The sequence below is a fragment of the Megalops cyprinoides genome, chromosome 9 (assembly GCF_013368585.1).
Source record: "Megalops cyprinoides isolate fMegCyp1 chromosome 9, fMegCyp1.pri, whole genome shotgun sequence".
Lineage (NCBI taxonomy): Eukaryota > Metazoa > Chordata > Actinopteri > Elopiformes > Megalopidae > Megalops > Megalops cyprinoides.
Genome location: NC_050591.1, coordinates 33,956,751 through 33,982,541, shown reverse-complemented (window position 1 = coordinate 33,982,541; position 25,791 = coordinate 33,956,751). Strand labels below are relative to the sequence as shown.

At 41.4% G+C, this 25,791-nt stretch overlaps 2 protein-coding genes and 1 long non-coding RNA gene across 3 annotated transcripts; all 3 read right to left on the bottom strand.

Moving 5' to 3' along the window:
• Positions 1-916: 916 nt before the first annotated feature.
• On the bottom strand, positions 917-1,516 carry LOC118782635. The gene is made up of 3 exons (XR_005005168.1): positions 1,408-1,516; positions 1,245-1,325; positions 917-986 (listed from the first exon to the last, which is right to left on the bottom strand). It is a non-coding gene; the product is annotated as an uncharacterized LOC118782635 (long non-coding RNA).
• A 1,117-nt stretch (positions 1,517-2,633) lies between these two features.
• On the bottom strand, positions 2,634-6,543 carry LOC118783830 (flocculation protein FLO11-like). The gene is made up of 6 exons (XM_036537788.1): positions 6,291-6,543; positions 6,108-6,200; positions 4,560-5,105; positions 3,566-3,820; positions 2,769-2,881; positions 2,634-2,645 (listed from the first exon to the last, which is right to left on the bottom strand). Exons 1-6 carry the CDS (start codon positions 6,331-6,333, stop codon positions 2,634-2,636), a joined length of 1,062 nt encoding a protein of 353 aa, XP_036393681.1. The 5' UTR covers positions 6,334-6,543.
• A 142-nt stretch (positions 6,544-6,685) lies between these two features.
• LOC118783829 (mucin-5AC-like) lies at positions 6,686-24,945 on the bottom strand. Its single transcript, XM_036537787.1, has 12 exons — positions 24,912-24,945; positions 20,497-22,161; positions 18,508-19,503; positions 18,325-18,417; positions 17,239-17,331; positions 16,153-16,245; positions 15,067-15,159; positions 10,566-10,658; positions 9,480-9,572; positions 8,394-8,486; positions 7,192-7,400; positions 6,686-6,697 (listed from the first exon to the last, which is right to left on the bottom strand). Exons 2-12 carry the CDS (start codon positions 22,157-22,159, stop codon positions 6,686-6,688), a joined length of 3,531 nt encoding a protein of 1,176 aa, XP_036393680.1. The 5' UTR covers positions 22,160-22,161; positions 24,912-24,945.
• Positions 24,946-25,791: the final 846 nt, after the last annotated feature.

The window sequence follows — 25,791 nt, the reverse complement described above, 5'->3', positions numbered from 1 at the left end:
ACGTCAAAGGTTAAACAGTAATCAAATGAATGTAGTAAATAATGTTGTTTCTGTTGTTTAAAATAGATCTAGAAGTCAATGAGAATTATTTGTCATAGGTTTGAAAGATTTATAGATTATCCTTTTCAAGAGGTGGTTGGGGTTAGGTTTCAAGTTAAGCAAGCTGATCCTACACCTGTTGCCAAGGCCAGAAAGTACTCAGCCATCTCTTTTCTGTATGCTTGGAACGGAACGCCCTCCTTGGGGTTAATTTGTCAAATATTAATTCTACAATTCTTTTTTTCTAGGACAATTTAAATTGCTATAACTACTACATACTATTCAGTAGCATACACATACAAAAAATAACTGGTGGGTAAAGTTCAACACCCTCTCAAATAAAACTACATTATAATCCCAGTATTCCCTTTAAGAAAATAGGAAACAGACAATGCTTTGGTCTTGCACGTACGTTCCACAGTTACCACAGCAGAATTGTCCAGATTTTTGCGGACAGTGTCCTGTAGGGCTGTCTGAAAAGTGGTCTCCTCTTCAGCTTTATCGCCATTGAAACCACACACCAGCTGCACCACTATGCTTCCATTCTGGAACCCCACTATAGACAGGTCAAAGGTGCTGTCCGACAGCAAATCTCTCATGCTTTTCACAACCTGAAAGAATGCACATACACATCAGTTTCTCCCTCTAAAACCTTCTGAAAATAACTCAAATACTTCACAAGTGTTTTAGGATAGTAGACATTTTTTTTCTAATAGGCTAAGAGGCACATACAGTGATAAACAGACCATTGTATTGTTTTGCATAAATATACACGCATACACAATTATGAATGTAGCATATCACATTGGATAAAGAGCTTGATCTGTCACTCACAGTTAAGGTGAAATTGAGCGAAAGGTAAAGCCAGTCATCGCTGGCAGGGTCGTACAGAGCTGGAGTGAACACCCATGATTTCAACTCCACTGATGACTTGAACACATTCCCAACTATGAGAATGAAGCCGGAGAAAACAAACAATGACATAAATTAATCATGCCGTCCAGAAAGTCATTCTTCAGAGCAAGCGTTCGTTTAGCATTTTAGCCAATGATCAGGCACATTTTCAAAAGGAATGTAAAATTTTTTACAAACACAAATATTTTGAACAAATGTTTTATTTTATGCAACGTACTTATACAAAAAAATATGTACAAATGTTTAGGGTTATTCAGAGATGAATCGATAAAATGAAAATGTGTACTTACGGGAGCAGACAGACTTTGACTTAAGGCATGTATTTCTTGATGAGCACAGATCAGTTCTTTCACGGAAGCAGCCTACGGAATCTGAAGAAGTAATTGTACATTAGTGTTTAAGATACACAATAATGCATATGAAAATGAAGACAGCAGGAGCAGGACATATTACCTTTGCATAACCTTCCTGGATTTGAGGGATTTTCATCGATTAAACCCTTGTAGCATTGGCACTGGTATACACCAGGAGATGTGGCAATGCACTGAGCCAGAGACGAGCAACTGCCTCCACAGTGATCTGGAGTCGCAGTTGTTGTTGTTGTTGTTGTTGTTGTTGTTGTTGTTCTTTCTGTCACAGAAACATAGTTCAATGTCATTACTTAAATATCCACTTTTTAAAAAGAAATATATATATATATATATATTTAGCATACTACCCTTTTCACAGCATTCAGATACCACCCTGTAAGAAGTAATCCATGAACTAAAGGAATTATCCATTTTAATAAATGAAAAATATCTATATTATAAATTTGTCAGTGTCACTTCTGTATACAGTATGTAACTGAGTGCATGCGTTGAAGGTATAGAATGCATTGATCACAAATCTGTTTGTACAACATGGCATGTTGTGATGTATATCACTATGAATTGCTTATATTTTCCGTTTCAACACTGTCTTTATAGTGAGGGACTAATGATGTTGAGCACAACAGAGGAGATGAGCTGGTTTCTCACTTCGGCAGTCCGTTCCGGGCACCTGTGGGTTCTCATCTATGAAATCTGGGTTACATTTGCACATATATGTAGGTCCATCAGTTAGGCACTTGGCATTTTCTGAGCATATAGGATCTCTTTTGCAAGCATCTGCCTCTGAAATAGACAAGGGAAATGATGCATGTGAGTGTGTGTGTGCGTACAATATATATAATCTCCTATGTATATACAATCTCTCTATTTATAATAGTAGTAATAATGTAATAGTAGTTATTATAATATAGTATTACTATATATTTGTATTATTTATATTAGTTAACATTTATGACTGCATTCATTTAAAATAAATATAACAGAAATAGGTTAAAGACCTTCAATAAAGAAATATAAAATTAATGGCAGTGAACGAAATTCCAAAGTATAATTTTTGCCATGCCATTTTAAAGCAAATATTCCTGAATTTTTATTTAGACAGACCGAAAAGTTTAAAGTTTTGTATACCTACCAATGACAGCAGTTTGGTTCAAATCAATGCCAAGTGCAGACTTGTTCAGGGCACTGATGACATTGGCTTGAATGTTGGAGGTTGTCAGATTAACAGTGACACTTGTGACCAAATCAAAGTCGACAATCACACTTCCTTTACGAATTTCTTTCACGACCACCCTCATTTTGTTTGCTTTAATCAGTACTCTGTAATCCGAGGGCAGATTTTCCTCAACCTAAAACAATAAAATAAATTTGATTTTTAAAAGGATATGCAATCAGATAAAAATGATTATTCTATAATTTAATGATGAATGCCATAAAGCTTACCTCATTTATGAACATGGCAACAAATTCTTTAAACTCTGTGCTTGACTGGTTCTTAAATTCAGGAACAAACTCCTTGTCTGGAATTCTGGTATATGATTCATAAATTTTTGCAACTTTGGAGAGAATAAATAATAAAAAAATAAATTTTACAGCTGTTTAAATAACAGAATTTTTACCCCCAAAGCATGCTGTATTCTTGCTATAAAAGAACAATATTAATAGCAGTGGATAAAGAAACAAAAACAATCACATTGTAAATGCAAATGCAATAAAGTAATTTATTTACATTTCAGTCTATCTGCTCTGAGCTGGGTACTCATAAATGTAATGTAGATTTGAGTGTATATATGTCTACAGCCAATTTTTGTATTTTCACATCAAAAATTCACATTTGAGAATGTATTTCACATTTGCAAATCAAAAATGCATATTTCTGGATTTAGTGTGCCTATTTACAAATCGGTATTGCGTTTGCAGACACTCAAGCCCAATAATGTTGTCAATACAGCAGTATTATGTTCTCTTCATAATCTTAAAGGGGGCGGGGGGGGGGGGGGGGTCTCAAGGGCCAGGGGCCCTCTTATGACATTAGGGGCTTTTTCTACACAAAAAATGTTGCTTTCTACCATAACCCTAACCCTATCCCTAACCCTAACCCGAACATACCATATTTATGTATACATAAAACATGCTTGGCTGCATAACATAATTTGTCATCTTTCAGAATTGTTTTGCACTTAATCTTGAAAAAAAGAACTGGATATATATATATGGAATATTTGACAGGTAGTACATACCAGTGGTTATATTCATCATAGTGTTTTCCTTTTTACCACAGGACAGATACTCTATAGTGAGAGTGTATGTCGCTGCAGGTAGCATGCCGGTGAACTCCATTTTCCTTTCTGTTGTGACATTTTGTATTGTGCTGGAGTTATAGCTGAGTTTCACCGTGTACTCCATCTGGGGCACCGGGTTTTCCACACTCCAGCTAACGCTAATTACCGTGCTAGGAACAGCCTCAAGCCTGATGTCAACCACTCTGCTACCAACTAGAAAAGAAAAAGACGGGATCAAATTACATAACATGGGAAAAGTTTAAAACATTTTGTGTTCCGTTGATGAAGTCCAGATTCTTAGAAGCTGTGTATAAACAAGAAATAAATTCATAAACATTTATTATAGTATTATCGTTATGCTTTCTTGTAGTATAATATTTAAAGGGCTGGCGGCTGTAAGTGTAAAGTGAGGCTGTAAGTGGCGTTCTCTATAAATCAACTTTAGATGTTTTTTGTTTATCATAATGACTACTGGAATGACAAAAAAATGAAGGCTTACAAAATATGACAAGTGAGCAGTGATTGTTGGTTAAAGGAAACAACGGCGAATACTATCTCTTGCAAATGCTTGGAATAACCACTGATATTTCAATGAGGGCCAAAGAGGTTCATTTCAGTTTATCTAAACTTTGCTCCAGTTACCAAAGTTTATATCAAAGCCAAAGAAGTGGTCTTCATTGCCTTCATTCAACCATTTTGTCGTGACAGTATTATTAAGAAATAACAGTATTATTAATCATCTGGAAGACCCTGCAGAAAGACAGGCTTCCAGTGCCAAACCATTAGTCACTATGGCCAGCCTTTCTCAAAAACAATTCTTTTTTTTTTTTTTAAGAAAAATATCGCTGCTTCAGTGAAATACTGTTCATTCCCAGCTCATGATGAGACATGCACATGCATTTACAGTGAACCGATGACAGGGAATTGTGTTGTAGGGAAAAAAATAACTTACCACATGCTGGAGTTGTACTTTGGACTGTTGTCACCGCATGTGGAGTTGTTCTCGTAGTTGTTAGAAGAGGTACTTCAGAGGTTGTAGTCGGAGAAGTTGCAAGAGGTGCTGTGGTGGTCACTGGTGGGGTTGTTGCTGTTATTGCAGTTGTTACGTTAACTGTGGGAGTATATTGGGATGAAGTAGAAGAACTGCCTGCGGTTGTTACAGGTGGCGATGCATATGTTGAAGATGTGACGTTGGAGAAAACTGGCAGGGTTGACATTGCTTCTGTCTGTGAAGTTGTCTCTGCAGTTGTCTGAGATGACTTCTTTTCTGTTGTTGAATCTGAAGGTGTTTTGTCAAGTGTTGTCAATTCAGACATTATGCTCTTTGGAGCTGAACTGGTAGTTATTCCAGAATCAAGCACTGTGGTACTAGGGGGCTCACTTGTGAGCGTTTCAGTCGGCATGGATGACGCATGCGTCGAAAATGTCACAGTGGTGAACACTGGCAAGGTTGACGCTGATTCTGATGATCCAGGGTTTTCAGTAACCTGACTTGTTCCTATAGAGGAGACATGCACAGGAGATTGTGACACTGTGGGAGATGCTGTAGACTCGTATGTATCTGTTACTACTGGAAGACCTGTCTCACCTAAAGAGGTGCTTGTCAGTACAATATTGGAGGTTTCTTTCATTTGTGAAGTTGAACTAAATTGAGCTAAAGTTGGAGAATTTGTCTCATGTGTTGTTGAAGCCAAGTCTGTTGCAGTGGTAAATGAGATGGGTATGTCTGGTGATGACAGTTTTTCTGTCACGGTTGGACTGCTTGTTATTGTTTCTGTTGATGTCTGTTGAGATTGTGAAACAGAAGAATATGTTGTCGCTGTTGTTGCTGTTGTTGTTTGTGACAGGCTTGTGGAAGCAAATGTCACCTCCATAGTAGAAGCAGGAGTTACTGAATCTGATGACGATGTTGAGGTTTCTTTTGTTGCCAAGGAGGACATTGTATTAGTGTATGCTGCTGCACTTGATGGATTTGACTGCGCAGTTGTGGTGTCACTGTTTGAGCTGATGGACGTCAAGGGTGCAGGGGTTGACGCTGCTGTCGTGGAGGACATTGTAGAATGTCCTATAGGCATGGTACTACTCAAATCTGACATGCTTGTGACTGTTTTCTCAGATGTTTGTGTTGATATTTCACTTCCTGCCGATACTGGCAGAGTTGGTGAAGACTCTGTATTTAAACTTGTCATGAATGACGGTGTTTTTTCTGTTGTTGAATCTGAATATGTCTTCTCAAGTGTTGTCAATTCAGACATTATGCTCTTTGGAGCTGGACTGGTAGTTATTCCAGACTCTGGCTGAGTCTCATCAAGCACTGTGGTACTCGGGGGCTCACTTGTGAGCGCATCAGTCGGCATGGATGATGCATGAGTCGAAAATGTCACAGTGGTGAACACTGGCAAGGTTGACACTGATTCTGTGGGTGAGGTTTTCTGTGCAGCTGTAACAGTTGTGGAGGAAAAGGACGAGTCTGTGCTAGCAGAAGATGAAAGAGTGGTACCTGTAACAGGAGCTGTAGCTGTTGGCTCAATTGTGGAATCTGTTGATGTTGTGGGTTGAGATGATCCAGGGCTTTCAGTAAACTGACTTGTTCCTGTAGAGGAGACATGCACAGGAGATTGTGACACTGTGGGAGATGCTGTAGACTCGTATGTATCTGTTACTACTGGAAGACCTGTCTCACCTACAGAGGTGCTTGTCAGTACAATATTGGAGGTTTCTTTCATTTGTGAAGTTGATCTAAATTGAGCTAAAGTTGGAGAATTTGTCTCCTGTTTTGTTGAAGCCAAGTCTGTTGCAGTGGTAGATGAGATGGGTATGTCTGGTGATGACAGTTTTTCTGTCGCGGTTGGGCTGCTTGTTATTGTTTCTGTTGATGTTTGTTGAGATTGTGAAACAGAAGAGTATATTGTCGCTGTTGTTGTTTGTGACGCGCTTGTAGAAGCAAATGTCATCTCCAAAGTAGGAGCAGGAGTTACTGAATCTGACGACGAAGCTGAGGTTTCTTTTGTTGCCAAGGAGGACATTGTATTGGTGTCTGCTGCTGCACTTGATGGAAATGACTGCGCTGTTGTAGTGTCACTGTCTGAGCTGATGGACGTCAAGGGTGCAGAGGTTGACGCTGCTGTCATGGAGGACATTGTATTGGTATATGCTGCTGCACTTGATGGAAATGACTGCGCTGTTGTAGTTTCACTGTCTGAGCTGATGGACGTCAAGGGTGCAGGGGTTGACGCTGCTGTCGTGGAGGACATTGTAGAATGTCCTATAGGCATGGTACTACTCAAATCTGACATGCTTGTGACTGCCTCCTCTGATGTTTGTGTTGATATTTCACTTCCTGCAGATACTGGCAGAGTTGGTGAAGACTCTGTAGTTAAACTTGACATGACTGATGCTGTCTCTTCTGACATTGAATCTGAATACGTGCTGTGAAGTGTTGTCAATTCAGACATTATGCTCTTTGGAGCTGAACTGGTAGTTATTCCAGACTCTGGCTGAGTCTCATCAAGCACTGTGGTACTAGGGGGCTCACTTGTGAGCGTTTCAGTCGGCATGGATGATGCATGTGTCGAAAATGTCACAGTGGTGAACACTGGCAAGGTTGATATTGATTCTGTGGGTGAGGTTTTCTGTGCAGCTGTAACAGTTGTGGAGGAAAAGGACGAGTCTGTGCTAGCAGAAGATGAAAGAGTGGTACCTCTAACAGGAGCTGTAGATGTTCGCTCAATTGTGGAATCTGTAGATGTTGTGGGTTGAGATGATCCAGGGTTTTCAGTTACCTGACTTGTTCCTATAGAGGAGACATGCACAGGAGATTGTGACACTGTGGGAGATGCTGTAGACTCGTATGTATCTGTTACTACTGGAAGACCTGTCTCACCTAAAGAGGTGCTTGTCAGTACAATATTAGTGGTTTCTTTCATTTGTGAAGTTGAACTAAATTGAGCTAAAGTTGGAGAATTTGTCTCATGTGTTGTTGAAGCCAAGTCTGTTGCAGTGGTAGATGAGATGGGTATGACTGGTGATGACAGTTTTTCTGTCACGGTTGGACTGCTTGTTATTGTTTCTGTTGATGTTTGTTGAGATTGTGAAACAGAAGAGTATGTTGTCGCTGTTGTTGTTTGTGACGCGCTTGTAGAAGCAAATGTCATCTCCATAGTAGAAGCAGGATCTACTGAATCTGACGACGATGTTGAGGTTTCTTTTGTTGCCAAGGAGGACATTGTATTGGTATATGCTGCTGCACTTGATGGATTTGACTGCGCAGTTGTGGTGTCACTGTTTGAGCTGATGGACGTCAAGGGTGCAGGGGTTGACGCTGCTGTCGTGGAGGACATTGTAGAATGTCCTATAGGCATGGTACTACTCAAATCTGACATGCTTGTGACTGTTTTCTCAGATGTTTGTGTTGATATTTCACTTCCTGCAGATACTGGCAGAGTTGGTGAAGACTCTGTAGTTAAACTTGGCATGACTGATGATGTTTGTTCTGTTGTTGAATCTGAATATGTGCTGTGAAGTGTTGTCAATTCAGACATTATGCTCTTTGGAGCTGAACTGGTAGTTATTCCAGACTCTGGCTGAGTCTCATCAAGCACTGTGGTACTAGGGGGCTCACTTGTGAGAGTTTCAGTCGGCATGGATGATGCATGCTTCGAAAATGTCACAGTGGTGAACACTGGCAAGGTTGATATTGATTCTGTGGGTGAGGTTTTCTGTGCAGCTGTAACAGTTGTGGAGGAAAAGGACGAGTCTGTGCTAGCAGAAGATGAAAGAGTGGTACCTCTAACAGGAGCTGTAGATGTTCGCTCAATTGTGGAATCTGTAGATGTTGTGGGTTGAGATGATCCAGGGCTTTCAGTAACCTGACTTGTTCCTATAGAGGAGACATGCACAGGAGATTGTGACACTGTGGGAGATGCTGTAGACTCGTATGTATCTGTTACTACTGGAAAACCTGTCTCACCTACAGAGGTGCTTGTCAGTACAATATTGGAGGTTTCTTTCATTTGTGAAGTTGATCTAAATTGAGCTAAAGTTGGAGAATTTGTCTCATATGTTGTTGAAGCCAAGTCTGTTGCAGTGGTAGATGAGATGGGTATGTCTGGTGATGACAGTTTTTCTGTCACGGTTGGGCTGCTTGTTATTGTTTCTGTTGATGTCTGTTGAGATTGTGAGACAGAAGAGTATGTTGTTGCTGTTGTTGTTTGTGACAGGCTTGTGGAAGCAAATGTCATCTCCATAGTAGAAGCAGGAGTTACTGAATCTGATGACGATGTTGAGGTTTCTTTTGTTGCCGAGGAGGACATTGTATTAGTGTATGCTGCTGCACTTGATGGATTTGACTGCGCTGTTGTAGTGTCACTGTTTGAGCTGATGGACGTCAAGGGTGCAGGGGTTGACACTGCTGTCATGGAGGACATTGTAGAATGTCCTATAGGCATGGTACTACTCAAATCTGACATGCTTGTGACTGCTTCCTCAGATGTTTGTGTTGATATTTCACTTCCTGCAGATACTGGCAGAGTTGGTGAAGACTCTGTAGTTAAACTTGACATGACTGATGATGTTTTTTCTGTTGTTGAATCTGAATATGTGCTGTCAAGTGTTGTCAATTCAGACATTATGCTCTTTGGAGCTGAACTGGTAGTTATTCCAGACTCTGGCTGAGTCTCATCAAGCACTGTGGTACTAGGGGGCTCACTTGTGAGCGTTTCAGTCGGCATGGATGATGCATGTGTCGAAAATGTCACAGTGGTGAACACTGGCAAGGTTGATATTGATTCTGTGGGTGAGGTTTTCTGTGCAGCTGTAACAGTTGTGGAGGAAAAGGACGAGTCTGTGCTAGCAGAAGATGAAAGAGTGGTACCTCTAACAGGAGCTGTAGATGTTCGCTCAATTGTGGAATCTGTAGATGTTGTGGGTTGAGATGATCCAGGGTTTTCAGTTACCTGACTTGTTCCTATAGAGGAGACATGCACAGGAGATTGTGACACTGTGGGAGATGCTGTAGACTCGTATGTATCTGTTACTACTGGAAAACCTGTCTCACCTACAGAGGTGCTTGTCAGTACAATATTGGAGGTTTCTTTCATTTGTGAAGTTGAACTAAATTGAGCTAAAGTTGGAGAATTTGTCTCATATGTTGTTGAAGCCAAGTCTGTTGCAGTGGTAGATGAGATGGGTATGTCTGGTGATGACAGTTTTTCTGTCACGGTTGGGCTGCTTGTTATTGTTTCTGTTGATGTCTGTTGAGATTGTGAGACAGAAGAGTATGTTGTTGCTGTTGTTGTTTGTGACAGGCTTGTAGAAGCAAATGTCATCTCCATAGTAGAAGCAGGAGTTACTGAATCTGACGACGATGTTGAGGTTTCTTTTGTTGCCAAGGAGGACATTGTATTAGTGTATGCTGCTGCACTTGATGGATTTGACTGCGCAGTTGTAGTGTCACTGTTTGAGCTGATGGACGTCAAGGGTGCAGGGGTTGACACTGCTGTCGTGGAGGACATTGTAGAATGTCCTATAGGCATGGTACTACTCAAATCTGACATGCTTGTGACTGCTTCCTCAGATGTTTGTGTTGATATTTCACTTCCTGCAGATATTGGCAGAGTTGGTGAAGACTCTGTAGTTAAACTTGGCATGACTGATGATGTTTTTTCTGTTGTTGAATCTGAATATGTGCTGTCAAGTGTTGTCAATTCAGACATTATGCTCTTTGGAGCTGAACTGGTAGTTATTCCAGACTCTGGCTGAGTCTCATCAAGCACTGTGGTACTAGGGGGCTCACTTGTGAGCGTTTCAGTAGGCATGGATGATGCATGTGTCGAAAATGTCACAGTGGTGAACACTGGCAAGGTTGATATTGATTCTGTGGGTGAGGTTTTCTGTGCAGCTGTAACAGTTGTGGAGGAAAAGGACGAGTCTGTGCTAGCAGAAGATGAAAGAGTGGTACCTCTAACAGGAGCTGTAGATGTTCGCTCAATTGTGGAATCTGTAGATGTTGTGGGTTGAGATGATCCAGGGCTTTCAGTAACCTGACTTGTTCCTATAGAGGAGACATGCACAGGAGATTGTGACACTGTGGGAGATGCTGTAGACTGGTATTTATCTGTTACTACTGGAAGACCTGTCTCACCTAAAGAGGTGCTTGTCAGTACAATATTGGATGTTTCTTTCATTTGTGAAGTTGAACTAAACTGAGCTAAAGTTGGAGAATTTGTCTCATGTGTTGTTGAAGCCAAGTCTGTTGCAGTGGTAGATGAGATGGGTATGACTGGTGATGACAGTTTTTCTGTCGCGGTTTCCTGTCAGTACAATATTGGAGGTTTCTTTCATTTGTGAAGTTGAACTAAATTGAGCTAAAGTTGGAGAATTTGTCTCATGTGTTGTTGAAGCCAAGTCTGTTGCAGTGGTAGATGAGATGGGTATGTCTGGTGATGACAGTTTTTCTGTCGCAGTTGGGCTTCTTGTTATTGTTTCTGTTGATGTTTGTTGAGATTGTGAGACAGAAGAGTATGTTGTCGCTGTTGTTGTTTGTGACGCGCTTGTAGAAGCAAATGTCTCCTCCATAGTAGAAGCAGGAGTTACTGAATCTGATGACGATGTTGAGGTTTCTTTTGTTGCCAAGGAGGACATTGTATTAGTGTATACTGCTGCACTTGATGGATTTGACTGCGCAGTTGTGGTGTCACTGTTTGAGCTGATGGACGTCAAGGGTGCAGAGGTTGACGCTGCTGTCGTGGAGGACATTATAGAATGTCCTATAGGCATGGTACTACTCAAATCTGACATGCTTGTGACTGCTTCCTCAGATGTTTGTGTTGATATTTCACTTCCTGCAGATACTGGCAGAGTTGGTGAAGACTCTGTAGTTAAACTTGGCATGACTGATGATGTTTTTTCTGTTGTTGAATCTGAATATGTGCTGTCAAGTGTTGTCAATTCAGACATTATGCTCTTTGGAGCTGAACTGGTAGTTATTCCAGACTCTGGTTGAGTCTCATCAAGCACTGTGGTACTAGGGGGCTCACTTGTGAGCGTTTTAGTCGGCATGGATGATGTATGCGTCGAAAATGTCTCAGTGGTGAACACTGGCAAGGTTGACATTGATTCTGTGGGTGAGGTTTTCTGTGCAGCTGTAATAGTTGTGGAGGAAAAGGACGAGTCTGTGCTAACAGAAGATGAAAGAGTGGTACCTCTAACAGGAGCTGTAGATGTTGGCTCAATTGTGGAATCTGTTGATGTTGTGGGTTGAGAGGACCCAGGGTTTTCAGTAAACTGACTCGTTCCTGTAGAGGAGACACGCACAGGAGATTGGGACACTGTGGGAGATGCTCTAGACTCGTATGTATCTGTTACTACTGGACGACCTGTCTCACCTAAAGAGGTGCTTGTCAGTACAATATTGGAGGTTTCTTTCATTTGTGAAGTTGAACTAAATTGAGCTAAAGTTGGAGAATTTGTCTCATGTGTTGTTGAAGCCAAGTCTGTTGCAGTGGTAGATGAGATGGGTATGTCTGGTGATGACAGTTTGTCTGTCGCAGTTGGGCTTCTTGTTATTGTTTCTGTTGATGTTTGTTGAGATTGTGAGACAGAAGAGTATGTTGTCGCTGTTGTTGTTTGTGACGCGCTTGTAGAAGCAAATGTCACCTCCATAGTAGAAGCAGGAGTTACTGAATCTGATGACGATGTTGAGGTTTCTTTTGTTGCCAAGGAGGACATTGTATTAGTGTATACTGCTGCACTTGATGGATTTGACTGCGCAGTTGTGGTGTCACTGTTTGAGCTGATGGACGTCAAGGGTGCAGAGGTTGACGCTGCTGTCGTGGAGGACATTATAGAATGTCCTATAGGCATGGTACTACTCAAATCTGACATGCTTGTGACTGCTTCCTCAGATGTTTGTGTTGATATTTCACTTCCTGCAGATACTGGCAGAGTTGGTGAAGATTCTGTAGTTAAACTTGGCATGACTGATGATGTTTTTTCTGTTGTTGAATCTGAATATGTGCTGTGAAGTGTTGTCAATTCAGACATTATGCTCTTTGGAGCTGAACTGGTAGTTATTCCAGACTCTGGTTGAGTCTCATCAAGCACTGTGGTACTAGGGGGCTCACTTGTGAGCGTTTTAGTCGGCATGGATGATGCATGCGTCGAAAATGTCTCAGTGGTGAACACTGGCAAGGTTGACATTGATTCTGTGGGTGAGGTTTTCTGTGCAGCTGTAACAGTTGTGGAGGAAAAGGACGAGTCTGTGCTAGCAGAAGATGAAAGAGTGGTACCTCTAACAGGAGCTGTAGATGTTGGCTCAATTGTGGAATCTGTTGATGTTGTGGGTTGAGATGACCCAGGGCTTTCAGTAAACTGACTTGTTCCTGTAGAGGGGACATGCTCAGAAGATTGTGACACTGTGGGAGACGCTGTAGACTCGTATGTATCTGTTACTACTGGAAGACCTGTCTCACCTAAAGACGTTCTTGTCAGTACAATATTAGTGGTTTCTTTCATTTGTGAAGTTGAACTAAATTGAGCTAAAGTTGGTGAATTTGTCTCATGTGTTGTTGAAGCCAAGTCTTTTGCAGTGGTAGATGAGATGGGTATGTCTGGTGATGACAGTTTTTCTGTCGCGGTTGGGCTGCTTGTTATTGTTTCTGTTGATGTTTGTTGAGATTGTGAAACAGAAGAATATGTTGTCGCTGTTGTTGTTTGTGACAGGCTTGTAGAAGCAAATGGCATCTCCATAGTAGAAGCAGGATCTACTGAATCTGACGACGATGTTGAGGTTTCTTTTGTTGCCAAGGAGGACATTGTATTGGTATATGCTGCTGCACTTGATGGAAATGACTGCGCTGTTGTAGTTTCACTGTGTGAGCTGATGGACGTCAAGGGTGCAGGGGTTGACGCTGCTGTCGTGGAGGACATTGTAGAATGTCCTGTAGGCATGGTACTACTCAAATCTGACATGCTTGTGACTGCCTCCTCTGATGTTTGTGTTGATATTTCACTTCCTACAGATACTGGCAGAGTTGGTGAAGACTCTGTAGTTAAACTGGGCATGACTGATGCTTTCTCTTCTGATTTTGAATCTGAATATGTGCTGTGAAGTGTTGTCAATTCAGACATTATGCTCTTTGGAGCTGAACTGGTAGTTATTCCAGACTCTGGCTGAATCTCATCAAGCACTGTGGTACTAGGGGGCTCACTTGTGAGCGTTTCAGTTGGCATGGATGATGCATGCGTCGAAAATGTCTCAGTGGTGAACACTAGCAAGGTTGACATTGATTCTGTGGGTGAGGTTTTCTGTGCAGCTGTAACAGTTGTGGAGGAAAAGGACGAGTCTGTGCTAACAGAAGATGAAAGAGTGGTACCTCTAACAGGAGCTGTAGCTGTTGGCTCAATTGTGGAATCTGTTGATGTTGTGGGTTGAGAGGACCCAGGGCTTTCAGTAAACTGACTTGTTCCTGTAGAGGAGACACGCACAGGAGATTGGGACACTGTGGGAGATGCTGTAGACTCGTATGTATCTGTTACTACTGGAAGACCTGTCTCACCTAAAGAGGTGCTTGTCAGTACAATATTGGATGTTTCTTTCATTTGTGAAGTTGAACTAAACTGAGCTAAAGTTGGAGAATTTGTCTCATGTGTTGTTGAAGCCAAGTCTGTTGCAGTGGTAGATGAGATGGGTATGACTGGTGATGACAGTTTTTCTGTCGCGGTTGGACTGCTTGTTATTGTTTCTGTTGATGTTTGTTGAGATTGTGAAACAGAAGAGTATGTTGTCGCTGTTGTTGTTTGTGACAGGCTTGTAGAAGCAAATGTCATCTCCATAGTAGAAGCAGGATCTACTGAATCTGACGACGATGTTGAGGTTTCTTTTGTTGCCAAGGAGGACATTGTATTGGTATATGCTGCTGCACTTGATGGATTTGACTGCGCAGTTGTGGTGTCACTGTTTGAGCTGATGGACGTCAAGGGTGCAGGGGTTGACGCTGCTGTCGTGGAGGACATTGTAGAATGTCCTATAGGCATGGTACTACTCAAATCTGACATGCTTGTGACTGCTTCCTCAGATGTTTGTGTTGATATTTCACTTCCTGCAGATACTGGCAGAGTTGGTGAAGACTCTGTAGTTAAACTTGACATGACTGATGATGTTTTTTCTGTTGTTGAATCTGAATATGTGCTGTCAAGTGTTGTCAATTCAGACATTATGCTCTTTGGAGCTGAACTGGTAGTTATTCCAGACTCTGGCTGAGTCTCATCAAGCACTGTGGGACTAGGGGGCTCACTTGTGAGCGTTTCAGTCGGCATGGATGATGCATGCTTCGAAAATGTCACAGTGGTGAACACTGGCAAGGTTGATATTGATTCTGTGGGTGAGGTTTTCTGTGCAGCTGTAACAGTTGTGGAGGAAAAGGACGAGTCTGTGCTAGCAGAAGATGAAAGAGTGGTACCTCTAACAGGAGCTGTAGATGTTTGCTCAATTGTGGAATCTGTAGATGTTGTGGGTTGAGATGATCCAGGGCTTTCAGTAACCTGACTTGTTCCTATAGAGGAGACATGCACAGGAGATTGTGACACTGTGGGAGATGCTGTAGACTCGTATGTATCTGTTACTACTGGAAGACCTGTCTCGCTTAAAGAGGTGCTTGTCAGTACAATATTGGAGGTTTCTTTCATTTGTGAAGTTGAACTAAATTGAGCTAAAGTTGGAGAATTTGTCTCATGTGTTGTTGAAGCCAAGTCTGTTGCAGTGGTAAATGAGATGGGTATGACTGGTGATGACAGTTTTTCTGTCGCGGTTGGACTGCTTGTTATTGTTTCTGTTGATGTCTGTTGAGATTGTGAAACAGAAGAGTATGTTGTTGCTGTTGTTGTTTGTGACGCGCTTGTAGAAGCAAATGTCATCTCCATAGTAGAAGCAGGAGTTACTGAATCTGATGACGATGTTGAGGTTTCTTTTGTTGCCAAGGAGGACATTGTATTGGTGTATGCTGCTGCACTTGATGGAAATGACTGCGCAGTTGTAGTTTCACTGTTTGAGCTGATGGACGTCAAGGGTGCAGGGGTTGACGCTGCTGTCGTGGAGGACATTGTAGAATGTCCTATAGGCATGGTACTACTCAAATCTGACATGCTTGTGACTGTTTTCTCAGATGTTTGTGTTGATATTTCACTTCCTGCCGATACTGGCAGAGTTGGTGAAGACTCTGTAGTTAAACTGGGCATGACTGATGATGTCTTTTCTGACGTTGAATCTGAATACGTGCTGTGAAGTGTTGTCAATTCAGACATTATGCTCTTTGGAGCTGAACTGGTAGTTATTCCAGACTCTGGCTGAGTCTTATCAAGAACTGTGGTACTAGGGGGCTCACTTGTGAGAGTTTCAGTTGGCATGGATGATGTATGTGTCGAAAATGTCACAGTGGTGAACACTGGCAAGGTGGATATTGATTCTGTGGGTGAGGTTTTCTGTGCAGCTGTAACAGTTGTGGAGGAAAAGGACGAGTCTGTGCTAGCAGAAGATGAAAGAGTGGTACCTCTAACAGGAGCTGTAGATGTTGGCTCAATTGTGGAATCTGTTGATGTTGTGGGTTGAGATGATCCAGGGCTTTCAGTAACCTGACTTGTTCCTATAGAGGAGACATGCACAAGAGATTGTGACACTGTGGGAGATGCTGTAGACTCGTATGTATCTGTTACTACTGGAAGACCTGTCTCACCTACAGAGGTGCTTGTCAGTACAATATTGGAGGTTTCTTTCATTTGTGAAGTTGAACTAAATTGAGTTAAAGTTGGAGAATTTGTCTCATGTGTTGTTGAAGCCAAGTCTGTTGCAGTGGTAGATGAGATGGGTATGTCTGGTGATGACAGTTTTTCTGTCGCGGTTGGACTGCTTGTTATTGTTTCTGTTGATGTTTGTTGAGATTGTGAAACAGAAGAGTATGTTGTCGCTGTTGTTGTTTGTGACAGGCTTGTAGAAGCAAATGTCATCTCCATAGTAGAAGCAGGATCTACTGAATCTGACGACGATGTTGAGGTTTCTTTTGTTGCCAAGGAGGACATTGTATTGGTATATGCTGCTGCACTTGATGGATTTGACTGCGCAGTTGTGGTGTCACTGTTTGAGCTGATGGACGTCAAGGGTGCAGGGGTTGACGCTGCTGTCGTGGAGGACATTGTAGAATGTCCTGTAGGCATGGTACTACTCAAATCTGACATGCTTGTGACTGCCTCCTCTGATGTTTGTGTTGATATTTCACTTCCTGCAGATACTGGCAGAGTTGGTGAAGACTCTGTAGTTAACCTGGGCATGACTGATGATGTTTTTTCTGTTGTTGAATCTGAATATGTGCTGTGAAGTGTTGTCAATTCAGACATTATGCTCTTTGGAGCTGAACTGGTAGTTATTCCAGACTCTGGCTGAGTCTCATCAAGCACTGTGGTACTAGGGGGCTCACTTGTGAGAGTTTCAGTTGGCATGGATGATGTATGTGTCGAAAATGTCACAGTGGTGAACACTGGCAAGGTTGATATTGATTCTGTGGGTGAGGTTTTCTGTGCAGCTGTAACAGTTGTGGAGGAAAAGGACGAGTCTGTGCTAGCAGAAGATGAAAGAGTGGTACCTCTAACAGGAGCTGTAGATGTTCGCTCAATTGTGGAATCTGTTGATGTTGTGGGTTGAGATGATCCAGGGCTTTCAGTAACCTGACTTGTTCCTATAGAGGAGACATGCACAAGAGATTGTGACACTGTGGGAGATGCTGTAGACTCATATGTATCTGTTACTACTGGAAGACCTGTCTCACCTACAGACGTTCTTGTCAGTACAATATTGGAGGTTTCTTTCATTTGTGAAGTTGAACTAAATTGAGCTAAAGTTGGAGAATTTGTCTCATGTGTTGTTGAAGCCAAGTCTGTTGCAGTGGTAGATGAGATGGGTATGTCTGGTGATGACAGTTTTTCTGTCGCAGTTGGGCTGCTTGTTATTGTTTCTGTTGATGTTCGTTGAGATTGTGAGACAGAAGAGTATGTTGTCGCTGTTGTTGTTTGTGACGCGCTTGTAGAAGCAAATGTCTCCTCCATAGTAGAAGCAGGAGTTACTGAATCTGATGACGATGTTGAGGTTTCTTTTGTTGCCAAGGAGGACATTGTATTAGTGTATACTGCTGCACTTGATGGATTTGACTGCGTAGTTGTGGTGTCACTGTTTGAGCTTATGGACGTCAAGGGTGCAGGGGTTGACGCTGCTGTCGTGGAGGACATTATAGAATGTCCTATAGGCATGGTACTACTCAAATCTGACATGCTTGTGACTGCTTCCTCAGATGTTTGTGTTGATATTTCACTTCCTGCAGATACTGGCAGAGTTGGTGAAGACTCTGTAGTTAAACTTGGCATGACTGATGATGTTTTTTCTGTTGTTGAATCTGAATATGTGCTGTCAAGTGTTGTCAATTCAGACATTATGCTCTTTGGAGCTGAACTGGTAGTTATTCCAGACTCTGGTTGAGTCTCATCAAGCACTGTGGTACTAGGGGGCTCACTTGTGAGCGTTTTAGTCGGCATGGATGATGTATGCGTCGAAAATGTCTCAGTGGTGAACACTGGCAAGGTTGACATTGATTCTGTGGGTGAGGTTTTCTGTGCAGCTGTAATAGTTGTGGAGGAAAAGGACGAGTCTGTGCTAACAGAAGATGAAAGAGTGGTACCTCTAACAGGAGCTGTAGATGTTGGCTCAATTGTGGAATCTGTTGATGTTGTGGGTTGAGAGGACCCAGGGTTTTCAGTAAACTGACTCGTTCCTGTAGAGGAGACACGCACAGGAGATTGGGACACTGTGGGAGATGCTCTAGACTCGTATGTATCTGTTACTACTGGACGACCTGTCTCACCTAAAGAGGTGCTTGTCAGTACAATATTGGAGGTTTCTTTCATTTGTGAAGTTGAACTAAATTGAGCTAAAGTTGGAGAATTTGTCTCATGTGTTGTTGAAGCCAAGTCTGTTGCAGTGGTAGATGAGATGGGTATGTCTGGTGATGACAGTTTGTCTGTCGCAGTTGGGCTTCTTGTTATTGTTTCTGTTGATGTTTGTTGAGATTGTGAGACAGAAGAGTATGTTGTCGCTGTTGTTGTTTGTGACGCGCTTGTAGAAGCAAATGTCACCTCCATAGTAGAAGCAGGAGTTACTGAATCTGATGACGATGTTGAGGTTTCTTTTGTTGCCAAGGAGGACATTGTATTAGTGTATACTGCTGCACTTGATGGATTTGACTGCGCAGTTGTGGTGTCACTGTTTGAGCTGATGGACGTCAAGGGTGCAGAGGTTGACGCTGCTGTCGTGGAGGACATTATAGAATGTCCTATAGGCATGGTACTACTCAAATCTGACATGCTTGTGACTGCTTCCTCAGATGTTTGTGTTGATATTTCACTTCCTGCAGATACTGGCAGAGTTGGTGAAGATTCTGTAGTTAAACTTGGCATGACTGATGATGTTTTTTCTGTTGTTGAATCTGAATATGTGCTGTGAAGTGTTGTCAATTCAGACATTATGCTCTTTGGAGCTGAACTGGTAGTTATTCCAGACTCTGGTTGAGTCTCATCAAGCACTGTGGTACTAGGGGGCTCACTTGTGAGCGTTTTAGTCGGCATGGATGATGCATGCGTCGAAAATGTCTCAGTGGTGAACACTGGCAAGGTTGACATTGATTCTGTGGGTGAGGTTTTCTGTGCAGCTGTAACAGTTGTGGAGGAAAAGGACGAGTCTGTGCTAGCAGAAGATGAAAGAGTGGTACCTCTAACAGGAGCTGTAGATGTTGGCTCAATTGTGGAATCTGTTGATGTTGTGGGTTGAGATGACCCAGGGCTTTCAGTAAACTGACTTGTTCCTGTAGAGGGGACATGCTCAGAAGATTGTGACACTGTGGGAGACGCTGTAGACTCGTATGTATCTGTTACTACTGGAAGACCTGTCTCACCTAAAGACGTTCTTGTCAGTACAATATTAGTGGTTTCTTTCATTTGTGAAGTTGAACTAAATTGAGCTAAAGTTGGTGAATTTGTCTCATGTGTTGTTGAAGCCAAGTCTTTTGCAGTGGTAGATGAGATGGGTATGTCTGGTGATGACAGTTTTTCTGTCGCGGTTGGGCTGCTTGTTATTGTTTCTGTTGATGTTTGTTGAGATTGTGAAACAGAAGAATATGTTGTCGCTGTTGTTGTTTGTGACAGGCTTGTAGAAGCAAATGGCATCTCCATAGTAGAAGCAGGATCTACTGAATCTGACGACGATGTTGAGGTTTCTTTTGTTGCCAAGGAGGACATTGTATTGGTATATGCTGCTGCACTTGATGGAAATGACTGCGCTGTTGTAGTTTCACTGTGTGAGCTGATGGACGTCAAGGGTGCAGGGGTTGACGCTGCTGTCGTGGAGGACATTGTAGAATGTCCTGTAGGCATGGTACTACTCAAATCTGACATGCTTGTGACTGCCTCCTCTGATGTTTGTGTTGATATTTCACTTCCTACAGATACTGGCAGAGTTGGTGAAGACTCTGTAGTTAAACTGGGCATGACTGATGCTTTCTCTTCTGATTTTGAATCTGAATATGTGCTGTGAAGTGTTGTCAATTCAGACATTATGCTCTTTGGAGCTGAACTGGTAGTTATTCCAGACTCTGGCTGAATCTCATCAAGCACTGTGGTACTAGGGGGCTCACTTGTGAGCGTTTCAGTTGGCATGGATGATGCATGCGTCGAAAATGTCTCAGTGGTGAACACTAGCAAGGTTGACATTGATTCTGTGGGTGAGGTTTTCTGTGCAGCTGTAACAGTTGTGGAGGAAAAGGACGAGTCTGTGCTTACAGAAGATGAAAGAGTGGTACCTCTAACAGGAGCTGTAGATGTTGGCTCAATTGTGGAATCTGTTGATGTTGTGGGTTGAGAGGACCCAGGGCTTTCAGTAAACTGACTTGTTCCTGTAGAGGAGACACGCACAGGAGATTGGGACACTGTGGGAGATGCTGTAGACTCGTATGTATCTGTTACTACTGGAAGACCTGTCTCACCTAAAGAGGTGCTTGTCAGTACAATATTGGAGGTTTCTTTCATTTGTGAAGTTGAACTAAATTGAGCTAAAGTTGGAGAATTTGTCTCATGTGTTGTTGAAGCCAAGTCTGTTGCAGTGGTAGATGAGATGGGTATGTCTGGTGATGACAGTTTTTCTGTCGCGGTTGGGCTGCTTGTTATTGTTTCTGTTGATGTTTGTTGAGATTGTGAAACAGAAGAGTATGTTGTCGCTGTTGTTATTTGTGACGCGCTTGTAGAAGTAAATGCCATCTCCATAGTAGGAGCAGGGGTTATTGAATCTGATGACGATGTTGAGGTTTCTTTTGTTGCCAAGGAGGACATTGTATTAGTGTATGCTGCTGCACTTGATGGAAATAACTGTGCAGTTGTAGTTTCACTGTTTGAGCTGATGGACATCAAGGGTGCAGGGGTTGACGCTGCTGTTGTGGAGGACATTATACAGACATATACACACGTATTAGAAGCAGGAGTAACTGAATCTAAGGACCATGTTAAAGTTTCTGTTGTCAAAGAGGACATTGTATTGGTATATGCTGCTGCACTTGGTGAAGTAGATTGTCGTATAGTTGATGAATTTGTCTCGTCTGATGTTGAAGCCAAGTCTGTTGCGCTGGTAGATATTGAAGTTAGTTCTGTTGGTCCTAGTCTGTCTGTAGATGTTGGAGTGTTTGCCTGTGTTGTTTGAGATGGTAGGGCTGAGGAATATGTTGTCTCTGCCTCACTCACGGCAGTTGACAGGTCTGGACGAGTCATCGTCAGTTCGGTCGTTGTCAGGCGTGACAGAGGTGTTGTTATTGACACAGCTGTGCTGGTAACTGATGTTGCAGTGGACGCAATGGGAAATTCATTCACTGTGTTGCTGCTTGAGCTGAACACATTGACAGTGACCGTTTCTGATGCCTCGGTAACTGTGGAGGATGTCTCAGTAAGGATTGATTGGTGTATGTCCGTTATTGTTGTATTTGTTTGTGTTGGTGTTCCTCCATTTTCCCATCCTGCTGACATTGATGACGACCACGATGTTCCACTTGAGACTTTTGAGGTTATATCCGAAGGAGTTGTATCCGTTGTGGCATCTTGCTGGTTGGTGACCTTTGTTGTAAACTCAGATGTTGTTGATGCAGTGGTTGTCGTTGCTGTGGTATGTGATTCTGGCGATAATTGTTCCGCCGTGCCAGAGGGTGCAGTCATGGAAGCTGTATCCACTGGGAGTGATGGAGAGGTCTGTGATGTTTCTGTTGTAACATGGCTTGTGTCGGTTTCACCTGCTTGACTTGTTGTTGGTGCATATGATATTGTTGGAGAGGCCACAGTGTTAATTTCCTCTGTTGTTTTAGATCCATTTGAAGATGTGGTCATCCGAAGACTGTTTAGGTTGTTAGATACTGCTTCTGATGATTGCACAGTTGTTGACTGCACCTCAGCTTTCACCAGCACTGAAACTGATAGATGTGTCATGACTGTGAAATCAAAAGAAATATTTTTACCATAGCAATATAATTATAACTATATATGAATTAACATATGACTATGCCAGGCCCTCACCCCCTACATCAGCAAGTTATGTCAAATATCTCTTACTTACTCAATTTTGGGTACAGTGAACAATACATTCTGGCTGTCATGAAACCTATTTCAAAATGCATGTCAACCTAGCAATTTAAAACACAGAGGAAAAAATTAAAGCATTGCTCTAAATCATTTAAATCATTTAAAATAAAATATTTATTTTTCTCAGACAGCAAGAATAATACTAAATATGTACATGAAAATATGTTAATTTGAAGGTGTGAAAAAAATTTATTATGACCTGTGGACAGTTTGTTGCTATACAGTTTTTGTGTGCATCCAGAGAGTCATGAATATCTATCACATGTCACCTGAAAATGTGAAATGAACATCTACACTGGCTAGCAATGTCCAATGAGATTTGACATGAGTTAAATAGTATGAATAAATCCCATCTCTCCTCAGGTCTGGAAATTAGAGCTTTGACTTTGTATCTGTGTATTCTTCTCCTGACACAATTCAACCTGTCTCTGTGTACTTCAAAAACTGCAATATCCACATGCCTCTCTCTGTACAAATACATACATTCTTTTCTTCTTCCCTGGTAACATAATCCCCTGTTATCTGCAATGAACATGCGACTGGATGTCACTTTTCAGTGAGGTCTATGGATAATAACAGACCATCGGCGTTATGATTGTTCAGGTGAAGCTCTTTCTGTTTGCTGCAACCCATGTTGCTAATTGTGTCTTGACCTGTCAGTCACATAATTATGTATTCATTCAGACAGCAAAAGTCTTTCGCTGTTAACTGTGAGCTGCGAACTGTCTTTCACTAAAATCTATATTAATTATATGTAAATCACCGGGAAAACATATGTAAACCCATTAAACTGATTACAAAAAAATATCAGCAATAAATTATTGTAGTGCAAGCAGACATGGGCCTCCAGAGAATGCTATGGTATGGCACAGCAGATCTGACCATGTCACACAGGCACAGCTTGTGCACAGTTTGCTTATGTTGTGACTTATTTCATTTTCATCCTGACCTGAGGACAGAAATTCAGTCCAGGTGCACCAGAGAATGATTCTCACTGGTGTAGAACCAAGTGCAGATGTGACTGAGACAGACACACACCACTCTTTCAAACACACAGTTTCATAATCTACACCGAGAACTGTTATGACTTGCAAATGATAGCCCACATTCAGTCAGGCAGTTAATCAATCAATTAATCATTTGGTCAAAGAATGAATCTACCAATAAATCAGTCAATTAATCAATCAATCAATCAAGTAACTAATACAGATTTGGTTTAGAACCCTTCATAATGGCGTCATGACAGAGCACTGTGCAAAATGCACCACAGTCATTGGACTCATGCCTTTAATCAATCTGTTCAACAATGCTATTAAAGAACAACTTCTTCAATCAGAAAATGCTTACTGTACTATATTACTACAGAATGAAACCCAGGGGAACAGTTTCTAAAGTGAATTATATTTTGTGATCATCCCCCTTCCCTCCAAGCAGAAATGCACATAAGATCGCTTGATGGCCAAACTTAGCATTTCATCTACAAGGAAGCACCCTGCATAAAAAATGTTATCATCATTAGCAGCTGGTTATTGGGTCTATGGCAGACAGATGCTCCACCTCTCAATTTAAGACTTTGAGCTGCAAGGCATGAAAAAGCCAGTAGAGGGAGACATCATGACAGAGAAAATATCACCTCTGAAGCCTTCCCTGTGTGTTGAAGGGTTTGTGTTATTTTTGACTTAAATATATACAATTGTTTATACAATTTTTATAGACATATAGCTGCCTCAGCATATTAACTAATTATAAATGACTCGTGATCTAATTAATTGCATCAGAAAATAATGAGAATGAATCGGAAATGTTTAGAGTGTAATTCAACTGTGCAAAGCATGTCAGTGCAATTATTTTTAAAATACACATACAATGAAACATGCAATGTAACAACACATTTCTCAAAAGTCAGACATTTCATAGCCAACAAAAGCCACTTTTGACTTTTGCCATTTTGAATGTGCACTTTACATCCCAGAACTTTAGCTCTCAATATGAGTACAGAATAGTAACCAATGAAATGTCATTCCCATATCTGACTTGCTATAGGTAACATTAGTTAATTAATTGCCAAACAGGATATGACAGAAACTTCAAATAATGCCCAGTGGTTTAAGATTTAGCCTACATAAACTCCGCTCTCTAAAAACTGTACCTTCCTCAATCAACCCTTTCAAAGACATGTTTACCAAACAAAATAGCAATTGCGGAGAATCATATAGATTTATCTAGTTATCACATCCTCTTTCAATGGTATTATTACCATTATTAATAGTATTAAATTAATATAAACCTAGCCTCAATAAGAGCCAAAAATCCAAAACACACAACTTATCAGAGACCTTAACCAGCATCATGACAAATGTAGAATTAGTATACTTCTACTTGCAATCAACAGTCATAGACTCAGTCCAAGATGAAAATAATTACCAAATATGTAATATTACATATCTAAGTATGTAATTTGACTGGAGTATCCTATCATTCTTAAATGATGGCATCAGCATCAGTTTGACAGAAATCAGGATGACTGAGGAGATCTCAGAATGACATGATTCAGGTAATTCATAATATAATACACACAGAAATCACAGATGGTACTTACATATTACCAGCACAGATCTGTGGAGCCAGCAGTATTTTCCCATTGTCATTTTTGCAGACAGGAACATCTCATTGTGGTGTAGCCCGGCCGCAGCGTACATGAAACTGAAGTGATTTCCTCATCGGCACAGGTGAGCCGTGTACGCACCTGAGCAGAGTCTATTCCCTTTTGTTGATGGTGGACCCACCCTTTTTGTCCTACTGATGAGAAGTCCATTCTGTGCTAATTAGTGTAACCATTTTGTATGTCATATGAAATATAGCAGTATGCTGGGTGCTTTATTTTCTTCAGTTAATAGAAATGGTCAAACTCTTTAAAATGTAGTGTAATCTAGATATCAGTAATATAAATAATATAATATTAGATTACGGGCAGCTTTGATACAATTAATGGATATAGGAATAATATATTGACTGCACATATGGATATTATTTTTCATGACAGCTACGGTTATTAACACTAATGCTATTAGCAATACTGTAGTTGAGCAGATCTCTGAGGTGGAAATAAAGCTTTGAAATAAAGCTCTATTTTTTTTTTTTTTTTTTAAACATGTCTCTGGTTGTGAACAAACTGAGAACAAACCTGACAATCCTTTATTCTACACTTGCTATATCATTACTGGGGTGGGAGCACCCGTGGCATAATATTGAGGATAGCTAAGACAAGTGTCACTTTCAGACAGGGACTATTGATATACTGTGTCACGTCTGATTGGTGGTGCACCATGGATACCGCTGTTGGTTATTCGTCGTAAATGTCATGTGAATGATCGTTACATTCCGTGGACCCACCTGGTTACAGCAGTGTTGTATTCGAACAGGTTTCCTTCTTTACTTCTGCTCTTAGTAGTGGAAAAGACTAAAGGAAAAAAATATTG